At 47.4% G+C, this 13,901-nt stretch overlaps 2 protein-coding genes across 3 annotated transcripts in view; one reads left to right on the top strand and one right to left on the bottom strand.

Moving 5' to 3' along the window:
• PROS1 (protein S) overlaps positions 1–6,318 on the top strand; it is a 64,626-nt gene extending 58,308 nt beyond the window's left edge. For both annotated transcript variants that reach the window (XM_083171939.1, XM_083171938.1), the window contains exon 15: positions 4,712–6,318. In XM_083171939.1, the coding sequence (XP_083028065.1) occupies positions 4,712–4,854 (143 nt within the window). In that variant the 3' untranslated portion in view covers positions 4,855–6,318. The remainder of the gene's footprint in view (positions 1–4,711) is intronic.
• On the bottom strand, positions 1,441–2,843 carry LOC146059282 (uncharacterized). Its single transcript, XM_083171391.1, has 3 exons — positions 2,259–2,843; positions 1,951–2,173; positions 1,441–1,520 (listed from the first exon to the last, which is right to left on the bottom strand). The coding sequence occupies exons 1-3, from the start codon at positions 2,661–2,663 to the stop codon at positions 1,441–1,443; spliced, it is 708 nt and encodes a 235-aa protein (XP_083027517.1). The 5' UTR covers positions 2,664–2,843.
• Positions 6,319–13,901: the final 7,583 nt, after the last annotated feature.

The raw sequence follows: 13,901 nt of genomic DNA, 5'->3' as shown, positions 1-13,901 counted from the left end.
AAAGGTAGTGTTTAAACTGTGGCAAGGCATGGTTGCATTTGTAGTTTGCCAACATGTGTCCATCCTTAATATATATCATACATGGTTTAATTATGTGTAGAAGTGTGTTCTGCCAATCAAATGTCCTCCTTGGAAAGGCTCAATAGTGAGCATCAACAATGAAATATGCTATAAAGTTATGTAAATATAAACCTCAAATGAAATTCATTTTTCTTCAAACTTCTTTTCTAGTTTCCTACTACCCGTGAGGAATGGCAGGGTATTGCGGCTGATTTCGAGACCAGATGGAACTTTCCAAACTGCGGAGGGGCCATCGATGGGAAGCATGTCCGCATTACACAGCCACCCAAATCTGGTTCCTTGTACTACAACTATAAAGGGTTTTTTAGCGTAGTACTGCTGGCGATAGTGGATGCCAATTATGAATTTGTTTATGTGGATGTGGGTAAAAATGGCAGGGCATCAGATGGAGGTTCACTGAAAGACACTCTTTTTTACCAGCACCTTGCCACAAAGCGCCTAAACCTCCCTTCCAGTGATGAATGCAAAAATGGACTAAATTTTGTATTCCTAGCTGACGAGGCATTCGCACTCCATGAGCACATCATGCGGCCCTATCCTCAGAGAGTGCTTAATCAGGAGCGTCGTATTTTCAATTACAGGCTTTGCAGGGCGCGACGCACTGTGGAAAATGCCTTCGGCATAATGAGCAATAAGTTCAGGATTTTCCACAGTGCAATCAATATGCGCATTGACAAAATCCAATGGATAGTGCTTGCAAGTTGTGCCCTGCATAATTTTTTGAGGCGCAAATCAAGACACGAATTACCTGTAGTGTCAGAACCGGAACCAGCACAGCAGTCACAGGACATCGATGGGTGGACCTCGCTTAATGCAAACCCACTGGCACATGGGTCATCACAGCGTGCAAAGCAGGTCAGAGACCAATACCTGGCCTACTTCAATGGAGAGGGTGCATTGGACTGGCAGCTTCAAGCAATTGCCTGATACAGAACCTGCTATTTGTACATATTTGTTCATGATACATTACTGTAACTGAAATGTCCACAAAAGTTGCGTGTGTTGTATTTTTTGAACAAATGCTATGTTTCAAGTATTAAATAAGTTTCGCTTTGTATTTTATGAAGTTTGTTGTATGTTACCCAAATGTATATTGTTTTTATTGTAAACCCAACTGTGATAGCTGAATGCTAGTGTACACAGATTATCTCGTAGTTATGAATACCTTTGAGGAAAGCACTAATTTATGAGAACAACAAAATTTTGCAGAAAACAATATTTATTGCCCTTTCCACATAAAATTGCAACCAGGCAATGTAGATTTTTTCTTTACAAAATAAAATTAGGTCCTTTGCACAAAAAATTGCAGCCAGGCAATGTAGATTATTTCTTAACAAAATAAAATGAGGTATGATTTGTTTACGGATCATAAAAACAAAGCTTCAAAGTGAACTTTCCATCAATCCACATATCACTACTTTTTAACCGCTCAGTATTAACTTCAAGATATCAGGAACAGAGATATCTTAACTACCCAAAGGGACTGCATATATTATAACATTTACAACTTGAACAGATCAGGCTCACAAAGGAGAGTGGCCTGTGCACCCACCCATACAGAGGGGGTACCACTCGGGCCGGGAGTGGAAGTTTGATATTGGGGCTGTGATGAGGTAGCACTGGGGCTACAATACAAGGGTGGGCTTGTATGTTCAGTAAAACTTGGTGGTGGGTATGATGTGCGAGATGGGTATTGGTTAGGGGGAGGACGTTGGGCTTGCTGCGTTGTATATGATGCTGATGATGCAAGGTTAATATCACGCCTTAATTCGCCACTGCGTCCCCGTATCATCAGATCATATACAATCCTCTTGAAATGGATGCGCTGGTCTGGTACCATTGCCTCCAATTCCTGTGCAACATGTGTACCAAAAGCATTGAATTCATTGGGTAACTTATGCAGAACCTCCTCTGCACTTCGGAGAAACCGCTCGGCACGGTTTGGTGCTGAACTTGAGGAAGCTCTAGACTTGATTGTGGTGAGGGTCCTCTTGGGTCTTGACGGAGGTGTGCTTTCCAACACCACAGCAGTCTGCTCGGCTTCGGTTTGTTGGGTGTTGGGTAGCTCTGTCTCCGCATCCGAAAGAGTGACCTTGAATGTGCACAAAATTAAACTGTCAATAACAAATTATAATCAAGCTAAATAACACAGTAAATAATATTATGTATAAACTCACCACGTTGCCATTATCTGTTTCCTCCTCTGGCAATAGCCCTGGAGAGACTTCCATCATTGAACACTGTGACTGACTTAGGGGGTCTTGATCCTGTAGGAAATGGAGCTGATCATAGTACCATAAAGATGGTTTTTCAATCTCCTCTACCCCGGCTCCAGAGCGTTTGGAATCCTCATATTTCTTGCGTTCTTTTAAGTATACTGTACGGAAATTTTGAATCTTCTTTTTCACAAACTTTATGTCGGCAGAAGCATTTATGCCTTTGACGTATGTCAGCATTTCCTGCAGTGCCTTGTTGCGTTTCTCCTTATTAGCATAATTTTTGTCCTTGACCCGCCACAGACACTCATTCGCCTCATACATGTCCAGAAATCCTGTCCAAAATTCCTGGTTTGGGGTTGCCATTTCTTAAACAAAAAAAAAAAAAAATTAATATAAACACAACACTGACATCACATATACTGTAATAAAGCACTTTCTTCACGCAGCTCTCCATCCCCTGTGATAATGCAGCCTCAGCCTCCATCCTCTGTGATAATGCAGCCTCACCCTTCATCCCCTGCGATAATGCAGCCTCACCCTCCATCCCCTGTGATAATGCAGCCTCAGCCTCCATCCCCTTCATGCAGCCAGGTCTCCCATCCCCAACCAAGCACCATTTTCATGCAGGCACCCCCACCTGCCCCTTGATGTATGCAGGCGACCCCTCCCAAACAAGCACCATTTTCATGCAGGCACCCCCACCTGCCCCTTGATGTATGCAGGCGACCCCTCCCAAACAAGCACCATTTTCTTGCAGGCACCCCCACCTGCCCCTTGATGTATGCAGGCGACCCCTCCCAAACAAGCACCATTTTCTTGCAGGCACCCCCACCTGCCCCTTGATGTATGCAGGCGACCCCTCCCAAACAAGCACCATTTTCATGCAGGCACCCCCACCTGCCCCTTGATGTATGCAGGCGACCCCTCCCAAACAAGCACCATTTTCTTGCAGGCACCCCCACCTGCCCCTTGATGTATGCAGGCGACCCCTCCCAAACAAGCACCATTTTCTTGCAGGCACCCCCACCTGCCCCTTGATGTATGCAGGCGACCCCTCCCAAACAAGCACCATTTTCATGCAGGCACCCCCACCTGCCCCTTGATGTATGCAGGCGACCCCTCCCAAACAAGCACCATTTTCTTGCAGGCACCCCCACCTGCCCCTTGATGTATGCAGGCGACCCCTCCCAAACAAGCACCATTTTCTTGCAGGCACCCCCACCTGCCCCTTGATGTATGCAGGCGACCCCTCCCAAACAAGCACCATTTTCATGCAGGCACCCCCACCTGCCCCTTGATGTATGCAGGCGACCCCTCCCAAACAAGCACCATTTTCTTGCAGGCACCCCCACCTGCCCCTTGATGTATGCAGGCGACCCCTCCCAAACAAGCACCATTTTCATGCAGGCACCCCCACCTGCCCCTTGATGTATGCAGGCGACCCCTCCCAAACGAGCACCATTTTGTTGCACGCACCCACACCGCAGCTGAAACACCCATGACAAAATGTACTTGCTTTTTTCCGTGTCTCCAGCTCCTCGTGCCTCCTCTGGGTGTGCGTGCGCCGTGCTTTTTTCCCTGGCTCAAGCTCCTCGGGCCTCCTCTGGGTGCGTGTGCGCCGCGGAATGGCTGATGGGGAGTGTCTGGGCAGTGTCCAGGAAGTGGCCAGGGCGTGCCGCTGATGACGCGCTTGTTTGCTAGAAAGCATACGATACAGTGTGCCGTACGATATGCACTGTATCTTATGCTTTCTAGCCAAAATTCAGTTGCATGTTCACCCGACCAGCTCCCTCCCAGACGACCGGCGGGAGCGCGCATCGTACGTCGGATAGTGCGTACACACGGTAAGATATAGTGCACTATCTAGCATGCAATTCGAAACTAGCTAGATAGTGTGCTAGATTTTGCACTATATCTTACCGTGGGTACGCACCTTAAGTCTGGTCTGACAGATGTACCGCTTCCGTGCAAACGCCTTTGGCAAGCTTCACACTCGCGGAGGCATTTGCACGGGTAGGGATGGTAGGGGGCGAACACCGGCCTAGAGCAGGGGAACGCCCAGTGTTTTATGGGTGTCCCCATGGAAACTTTGGCTATTCCCCTGGGAACTCAGGTAGGCCGTTGCCTGCTCAGGGCGAGCGGCTGACCTCACGTGACATCTGCTCCCCCTCCCCTCTTCGGTGATCTGCGGAAGGAACTGAAAGTCAGTTTAGACTGACTTATTTCCGATGGCAGTAGAAATCATTCGATGGTCGGCAGCCGCTGAAAGATTTCTCCTGCTAGCGGCCACATGCGGGGGGCCGTTCAGGGGGGTGCGGCCATTGGGCGGGGCGGCACTAAGCGTGCCAACCTGATTTAGGCCCCATATTGCTTAATGGCACAGTGTTTACAGTGTTTACTTTCATCCCCAGATATCCCCGTTACAGCTACGCCAGTCTCCGCCTTCTACGTCGGCTGCATGGATGTCACCATTAACGGCAAATTGGTCGACCTGGACGAAGCTGTGCTCAAACAGAATGATATCCGATCACACTCCTGTCCTTTCATTTCATAGTTTCCAGGGAGCGGGTGTTGTATTGTTGTTGTTGTTTTGTATTTTATGTTTGTAGAACCTACTACTGAATAACCAAACGTATCTGATTGGTGTGAGAAGCGCCAGCGATGAATCATCGTGTGTTTTGAATACGCTGTAATGTATCGAGCGCTGAAATGAATTCCTTTGTATTTTCAGCTCTTTCAATGTTACAAGAACAAAGGTCAAATTTGTAGCATTAAAACAAAATTAACAACGGTATAGAAATATCATAAGTTGTCATTTTGTTCATTTTATATATATATTTTTAAATCTTATGGTGAGATTTTACTTACACTTCGTTACTCTGCCTTTAGCGTTATGAGGTTGGGGGTAACTTTTTTGTGAAGCCACACTTAGGATACAGTGTGATAAACACTATGGACCTTATTCTGATTGACAAGCAAGGATGTGCCAGCCGCCCCCCCCCCCCCCAAACACCACCACCACCACCACCTCGCATGCACCCCCCCGCATGCCTGCGAATGGATGATTTACATAATCATCCATTCGCAAGTGGAGAGAAATCATTCGCTGGTCGATGACCATCGATTCATTTCTCCAGCGCTCGCACTTTAAAGACACCTATATGGCGGGCGCCCTGTGCGAGGACAGAACGGGCAGCTGACAACCAGTGATGTCAGCTGCCCGTCCCCCGCACCCGCATCACAGCCTCATTAGCATGAGAACGCCCATCGTTCTCATGGGAACGCCCATGAAACACTGGGTGCTCCCATATGCTAATGGGGCTGCCCGGCCCCCCGTCCTTCTCCGCCACCTGTGATGGGTGTGTGCACTCGGTGAACAGAATGTTCGCCGTGGGTGCATGCACCATGCGTCCGCACATGCGCAGAAATGCATCTGCGCAGACGCACACCATCGGTCCTCCGTGGGAACGCTTGGAGGACGGAATCGTTAGAAGAAGGTCTTATATGACGGGGGAGGCTTGGACTGCATACCCTAATTCTAGACAGAATGAGAGGTGCTGCCATTCTGAGATTTGTAGTTCCAGATAGCAAAAATGCAGGTGTACACTCTATGGGCCTGATTCAGACCCTATCGCAGGGTTGCCGATTATCGATACTTGCATATCCCCCTGTGAACTAAGCCAGTAATGGTATTTTATTGCTGACCGTTCTCAAGATGATTGATGATTTTTGGGGCGGACCCGGATGTTTTCTGCCCCAGGAAACGCAGGCGTGCACTGGGGCGGGGATCCACTCTGGTGGGGCGATCACTGGTCTCTAAAGATTCGCAGCACAGCAATCAGGTCTGAATCAGGCCCTATGTACTAAACACTGCTAATCATAATATTAGAATCAATTCTGCAATACATTCCCAAGGTTCAAGTCCAAAGCCCTTTATGCGGTTGTTCCTATTTGGGACACAATGTTATGAACATTATATGAATCACGTTGGTGGAAAATAAATACAATGAAAAGTGAATTCTCTGTAATTTTTATCATTGTTGCAGGATTTACGGCTTTAGACTGAGTTTGCTTATAAAAAATTGCTGCTATAAATCACACAGCCTAAAATACACAGCAAAACTGCGAATGAATGCAGAGCTTTAATTAAATAGCATTAAAAAAAAAAACAAATCCACCCTGGAACCAATTAAGACATTGGTGGGGAGTGTCCAACATTTGTCATGTACTTGTCCCACGGGTGCCTGTGTAACAGTCACATACGTTATCAGAAAAGGCAGGAGAAAATGAGTTTCATGAATTTCACTACCTGGATACATGTCAAGAGTGCAGCAATATCCATTATCCAGTGCTGTAAACAGGAGAACGCACCGAGGTGTCACTCATCCAATATGTGCCTAAAACTGGATCTGACATGTACTGAACCCATAGATCAGCTGCTTCAGGGCAAGGAGATTGAACTTTATAACTTACAATAAAGAGGCCCATACACTTATCCGATTTCGCCGATTTCGCCCGATTCCGACAGAATTCCGATTCAGCCGAGAAATTGGCCCAAATCGGATGTGTTTGACATCCCATCTGACTTGATGCATGGTCCCATGTGCATCGGGTCAGACCATACAGATTGAACCTGCTGCAGGTTCAATCTGTCAGATCGGACCCATCAGCGGCACATCGATGGTGCTTTTTAGCACCCACGATGTGTTGTTCCGATCCTTAGATGGCACACACCTATGTAAAGGGTGGCTGGCAGCGTGGGGTCCAGGCTGCCCGGGGGCTGTAGGTGCAGTGGCGGGGCGGCTGTCAACAGTGTTTGGGATGCGCTGAGCAGACACTGTGGACAGCGGCAGCAGAATTTGAGGCAGCAAGGCCGCTGATTGGCTGAGAGAAAGCCAATCAGCGGCAGGCCTATGTTTTGAATTTTTTCAAGTCGGACTAGTGTATGGGGGCCTTAAGAGCCAAGTTCTTTTATAATGATGTTGTTGTAGGGTTGGTACTGTTCAAATGTTTTGCAATTAGTCTTAATTAAAAAGCAAACAAAGTAAGCTTTGAAAATTGATTTTTATAGCACCTTCTGCATTCTGCATGTTTATAATAGTGTCAGATACAGATATAGGGATGATCCTGAGAGGGCTGTAGAGCAGGGTTGCCTACTTTTGAAAAATCATTTCAGGGAGAAAAGTAAAGCCAGGGGGCGGGTCTTGCATCGCCAGGGGGCGGGCCTTGCAGTGCTATGGGGCCCCTACAGTATTTTGATATTTTGACAGGCCATAAATGGCACAATACACATGATAATAACACACTGAGCAAAAGGTTATAAAACCATCAATGGTTGCAGAGCCCTTGCCCTTGACTCCTACATAAGTTTATTACTGGGATTTATTACACAACCCATTGAAGCCAGGGATCGCACTTACATGTTATAGCCCAACCCCCTCTACCTACAGCAGTATGGCATGATCACTATGCCAGCCTACAGATTCACAGTTTTTACCTCCCTTCTCATCACCCTCCCGGACCTCCTGTCAGCCACTCTGATGCTCTCCAGAATGCACTCCGCTGCTTGCCTCAGGGCAGTCTGGTGTCTAAGCAAGAGTAGATTTTAAACTGGACCATCTACCTCCCGTGATTAGCCCCCTCCCCCAAGATGTTCAGAGAGGGTGAAAACACTCTGAAGTCGAGGGGGGGGGGGGGGGGGGGGGGTTATTGCCCCCCCTCAGAAGAAGCAGCAGCAGGACACATCTACAGCATGTGCTGAGAACATTGTCAGTGGGACGCTAATGCTGAGCCTGCTGTAGAGGTGTGTGCTGCTGCTGGTGCCCGGGAGAAACGGGTGGGGTGGGGGTGGGAGGTCAGACCAGGGCCCCTGCTGGGCCTCTCCTGCAAGCCCAGGTAATTAGTACCCACTCCCCCCTCTCAGCGACCCTGGCTGCGAGCACATTCTGTGTTATTTTTATTTGCTGGGGTGCTCACTGCCTGATTTACAGTCAGGGGGCGTTCCAGGGTGGACACCCAGTGTTTTATGTGTTTTATGGGTGTGCCCACAAAAACAATGGGAGCACCCATAGGAACGCTGGACGGGCCCCTGCCGAATGCGGGCGTCCTCCTGTCTGATCGGGGTGGGTGGCTGACATCACATGACATCAGGGCCCGCCCCCAATTTGCAGAAGACCATGAAGCCGAACAGTCCTGGGCTTCCTTTTGGCTGCGTGCAGAGGAAAATCCTTCAATTTTATGTAAGTAACCATTGAAGGGCGGCATTAACTGGCTCTCTAGGCTCCGAAAAACACAGCCTAGCAAGCAGGTCTGAATTGGGCCCAAAGACAGATTGAAAATGCAGGAAGATTTATTTATCTGTTGACAATATCTCATTATGCAAAATGTATGTTGCTGTGCAGTATCTGGGTGATGACTGTCTCATGGTATTGAGATGGAGCATCAGTGCCATAACTAGGTGTGGAACCAGTAGAGATGACCCGCCCCATTGTCCCTTGCTTCTTGCTTGCTAGAAGGGTGCATGGAAGGACACCCTGCAGCCAATAGCACTGTCCACATTACATCTATGCTGTCCCTGTCTCTTCTGTACTGTCCCTGACATCTATATTATGCCTTTTGTCCTATCTCCACAATGTTGTCCCTGTCCCCAATGTAATATCATCACCCTTTTCTCCAGTCCCCCTCTGGCCTGTCAATGTCACCACTTTCATGTCTGTCCTCTCGGTTCTGTTCCCACTATCTGTGCGGTCACCTCTGTCCTGTCCTTGTCACTCTTCTCCCCTGCTCCTGTCATTTTCCTGTCCCCTCTGTCCTTTATTTTTCATATGGGTGATGGTGGTGGTGGGGGCCCTTTCAAGATCTTGCTATGGGGCCCACTAAGTTCTAGTTATGCCATTGGGTGCAACTACTCTGCAGCCAGGAAGATTACTGGGTATTCAATCCCAGGTCCTGACTGTCGGTACGTCCCACGAGTCAGGACCCTGGTCTGTTTTCGGTCCGCTCGCTAGTTTAGCAGCAGGTGGGATTCAATGTTCCTTCTGCCAATTGGCAAAAAGGGGGTGTGTCTGCGAAAATGGCTGTGGATTGTTGAGTTCCGTCCGTGATCTTGACAATCCACAGCCGTTTTCGGCAAAACGGACCAGACTGCTATTCAAGTCGGGTCTGTTCTGTCGCGCTGCCTCTTCAATGCTCTAATGAATGACAGCATCGAATAGTCGGCTGCCCGATTGAATACCCCCCTTAGAGTATATATTGTATCCATTCATTTGTGTTATTTTGCAAAAGAGAATGTACATGTAGAATCTTTATTTTAGGAATACTGTAACGTTAGTAATTTCTTTTTTTGCAAACACTATTTTGCATTGGGGCACAAATCCTTAATTCACTGGCTCCAAAACCTGGTTGGTTCTTCATTTCATCACCATTATCATCATCATAACCACAGTTTGTATGGTATTAAAAGCTTTGGTTCCTTATACATTGCCTGTAAAATGGCCACTTCAGCCACCCCTGAACCACCCTCACCCTGTCACAAATGGGGTTGAAGACCCAGTCATGACCGAAGGATATGTAGAGCTGTGGGGAACAGGATCTAGGAACTCGGGAATAATACAGGGATCCGGGACTGCCGGTAAATCTTGGAAGTTTTGGATTCCGGAATATCAGGACAACTAAAATACCCCTCCTTGGCAAAAACCAGAATTCATTAATGCCCATTAGGCAATAACAGAACTGAAAAAGCTCACTTGGCAATAACTGAGATCTGGGGATCTTGGATTAACTGAGGAGTGCCTTCTTGGCGGTGTAACTGAGAAGCGCCTTTTTGGCGGTGTAACTGAGGAGTGCCTTCTTGGAGGTGTAATTGAGGAGTGCCTTCTTGGCGGTGTAACCGAGGAGTGCCTTCTTGGTGGTGTAACTGAGTAGTGCCTTCTTGGTGGTGTAACTGAGGAGCGCCTTCTTGGCGGTGTAACTGAGGAGTGCCTTTTTGGCGGTGTAACTGAGGAGTGCCTTTTTGGCGGTGTAACTGAGGAGTGCCTTTTTGGCGGTGTAACCGAGGAGTGCCTTCTTGGCGGTGTAACTGAGGAGCGCCTTCTTGGCGGTGTAACTGAGGAGCGCCTTCTTGGCAGAATTGATTCCGTGGTAACGAAAAGTAAATGCACAAGTCTTTAGAGCTTCAGGGTGCATGGAAGCATCAAATGCAAATTCATCTCAATATAAAAAATCAGGATAAGACATGAGGTACTAGGTACATCAAAGTAAGATCAAAGTGTACATACAGTAGTAATAATGAAAACATATAAAAGTACTTATGTGCCAATAAATCCTCTTATATCACAAAGTGCTGCTTCTCACTACACACTGACTGACACATAGACTAGAGTTACGCCAAGTTAATAGTGCACTCCATTTTAGGAACCATCTTGTTGTACTCCGTCTATACTATTTTCCTAACTTGGTGTAGGCACCTTGTAATAAAACATGGCATGGCATGTATTCTCTGGGGTAAATTTACTAAGATGGGAGTCTATTGAAGATGGGATGTTGCCCATCGCAACCAATCAGATGATGCTACTTTATTTTTATTTAGTTCCTTCTAGAAGATAATTGATAGAATCTGATTGGTTGCCCATAGCAACATCCCATCTTAGTAAATTTACCCCTATGAGCCCTAATACAAGGTAGTCCTGCTTACGGAATCATGGCTTGGTGCCGTTCCTTGCTTTTGGATGAACACAAAACTTGTGCATTTATTACTGTTGCTAAACACACATTGATCTTTTGTGAGCTTTCTCTTGATATTTTATTTAACATCCAAAAGTGTATTCGTGAAATAGGCATATTCGTAGACACAGCAATATAGGACCGGTGTATTTGGCTTTAGCCCACCAGCCAATCATAAGCAGAGAATTCCCGATGCCTATTCATGATTGGCTGGTTTCTATGCCCTGGCTTGTGGGTGGAGGCAATGATGTAAACACAAGCACTGCTACCTGTACAGCCTACCTGTGGAGCCGGAGAAGCACAGAAGACGGTGTGTGAGTGTAATTTCGGTACTTATGTAGTAACTGTGCTGCCGATTTTGAAATCGGGTCCATCGCATCTCATCGCACCCGACCATATCGCATGCGATGCGATGCGATGCGATGGACCCGATTTTTCCATAGGATTCAATGTTAAAATGGACTGAGTCCATTTTAACATGGAATTCAATTGGAAAAAGGGGTCCTTTTCATACCCCTACTATCCAAGTGGGCATGGAGTTGGATATAAACCTGTGGCGAGCGTAGCGAGCCACCGAGCCCGAAGCGTGGCGAGCGTAGCGAGCCCCGCGAGGGGACGCAGAATACCGTCCCCTCGCGGGGCTCGCTTCGCTCGCCACGCTTCGGGCTCGGTGGCTCGCTACGCTCGCCACAGGTTTATATCCAACTCCATGCCCACTTGGATAGTAGGGGTATGAAAAGGACCCCTTTTTCCCATTGAATTCCATGTTAAAATGGACTCAGTCCATTTTAACATTGAATCCTATGGAAAAATCGGGTCATCGCATCGCATCGCATCGTATGCGATGCGATGCGATATCGCATCGCATCGCATCTGATTGTATGCCTTAACTTAAGGCATACAATCAAAAAATCGGCAGCCCAGATACTACATAAGTACCGTAATTTCTTTCCCCAGGAACCCCTAATGGATTCTACATGGAGAAAAGGGTGGGCCCATGAGGGATTCCATAGGTAATGTATAAGTGGATGATTGTAGTGTGAAATACAGTTTTACTTTTCATATGTACAGTACCGTGTTTGGAACTACAAGTACCAGTGAGCCCTTTAATGCCCTGCATGCTGGAACTTGTGGTTCTCCAAGTCCCTGCATGTGGTGCAGGCTTGCTAGGACTCATAGTTCCACAATAATACATAATAGTTTAAGTCTATTTTTTTCACCAATGCCATCAGCCTGTTGCCCACCGCCCTGGGGCACCAGGGATAGCCCCAGGCTTCATCGTGGGCAGGGTTAATCCTGGAGGGGGGATCCCTTCATTGGGGGTCCCCACTCCCCTTCACGAGCTAACCGGTCAGGAAGTAAATACTTTGGCCAAGGGAACTTGCCTGAAAATTTTCTCCGGGCTGCGGCATTACACTGCTGGCTGGTTGGGTCCGGTGCTGGTTCTCAAAATACGGTGGACCCCTAGTCATTTTGTCCCCTTGTTTTGGGAACCAGGACAGGCCCTTGAGCCTGGTGCTGGTTTTAAAAATTCCGGGGATCATCTACTTGTTTTGCCCCATGAATTGTTGAAAATTTGTAGAGCCGTTCCACGGGGACGGTACCTCACGACCTCAGAACTCTGGTGCAGGTCTGGAACTGTAACAGATAGCTGAGGTTGTGAGGTTCACCGTCCCTGCGGAACAGCTCTGCAAGCAAGACTTGCTAAACTACATGGACACATGCAGACGGACTTGAGCGACCAATTACCTCACCCCAAGCTTGTTATTACACTGGAACTGTTTCCTACACCGGCAATACTTATATGCCTTGCTACCCCACCTACAAAAGGAGCCTTCGTTGCAGCGCCAACTGAATACAGTTTCTAGCTCCTAATCTCACAAAAGAGTATTCCAATATCCCAGGAATATTATACATTTTTATGTTGCCGAATCGAGCTCGCATATATGTCTATGAATGTTTTTTTCTGTTTTTACATATTGTTTTTATTTAATATATTTTCTTAATACATTGTATATATCCGAACCTTCGGTGAAACCCAGCGCTGGTCACCCATATTTCTTCTCGTTCATTATCAAATGAGGTTTCCACAACCCCTCAGAGCAGCAGCTTAGACTGTGCTTTTTGATATGGCCTTTTCCATTTGCATGGATTTATATGCAGTTTGATTGACAGCCAGTGGCCATGGATACTGCAACGCAGGCGTGTAATGACCATTCCAGGGGAAGTCGCAGCCAATGACTGCGTCTTCATAGTGTTTCTGGCCCAAGCGTTTCAGTTACAATGGATATTCTGAGCAGCCATTCGGCAGCAATGTTACTTAGACCTTAGAATTCCTGCTGTATGGGGCACAGTAAAGCCCTCGGCTTTCACGGACCTGGGTCTCTTTCACTGGTTCACTAGAGAATAACAAAATGAAGCTCTCACGAGGGTGTGCCAGCTTTGGAAGAAAAGTGCTGCATCCGGTTGAACTCATGCTTCCGTTGCCATGAAAATAATATTATTACTGCTGCCTTTGAGCAGCATGATCAAGATGGCGCCGCTGATGGCTGCCTAGGAGCTGTGCAGCTCAGCCAAATATGTTCCATGTGTGATAACTGTACTGTCTCTCTGCTTGTATTGTTACCTACCTGGCTGTTTCTGTGACCAGTGGCGCCGCTGATGGCTGCCTAGGCGCTGTTCAGCTTGGTGGGTATGTGCTCCCTATGTGATAACTGTACTTAATGTTACCTTCCTGGCTGTTGCAGCGACCAGTGGCGCCGCTGATGGCTGCCTAGGCGCTGTGCAGCTCGGTGGGTATGTGCTCCCTATGTGATAACTGTACTTAATGTTACCTTCCTGGCTGTTGGCAGCGACCAGTGGCGCCGCTGATGGCTGCCT

Source organism: Crinia signifera, chromosome 2, assembly GCF_055691185.1.
Source record: "Crinia signifera chromosome 2, ASM5569118v1, whole genome shotgun sequence".
Lineage (NCBI taxonomy): Eukaryota > Metazoa > Chordata > Amphibia > Anura > Myobatrachidae > Crinia > Crinia signifera.
The sequence above is the reverse complement of the archived record's forward strand: the minus strand, read 5'-3'. Positions and strand labels throughout refer to the sequence as shown.

Coding starts and splice junctions, on each gene's coding strand:
- LOC146059282 (XM_083171391.1), bottom strand. CDS start 2,663: ATGGCAACCCCAAACCAGGAATTTTGGACAGGATTTCTGGACATGTAT. Junction 2,174..2,258: donor AAACAGATAATGGCAACGTG/GTGAGTTTATAC, acceptor TGCACATTCAAG/GTCACTCTTTCGGATGCGGA. Junction 1,521..1,950: donor CAATGAATTCAATGCTTTTG/GTACACATGTTG, acceptor GATATCTTGAAG/TTAATACTGAGCGGTTAAAA.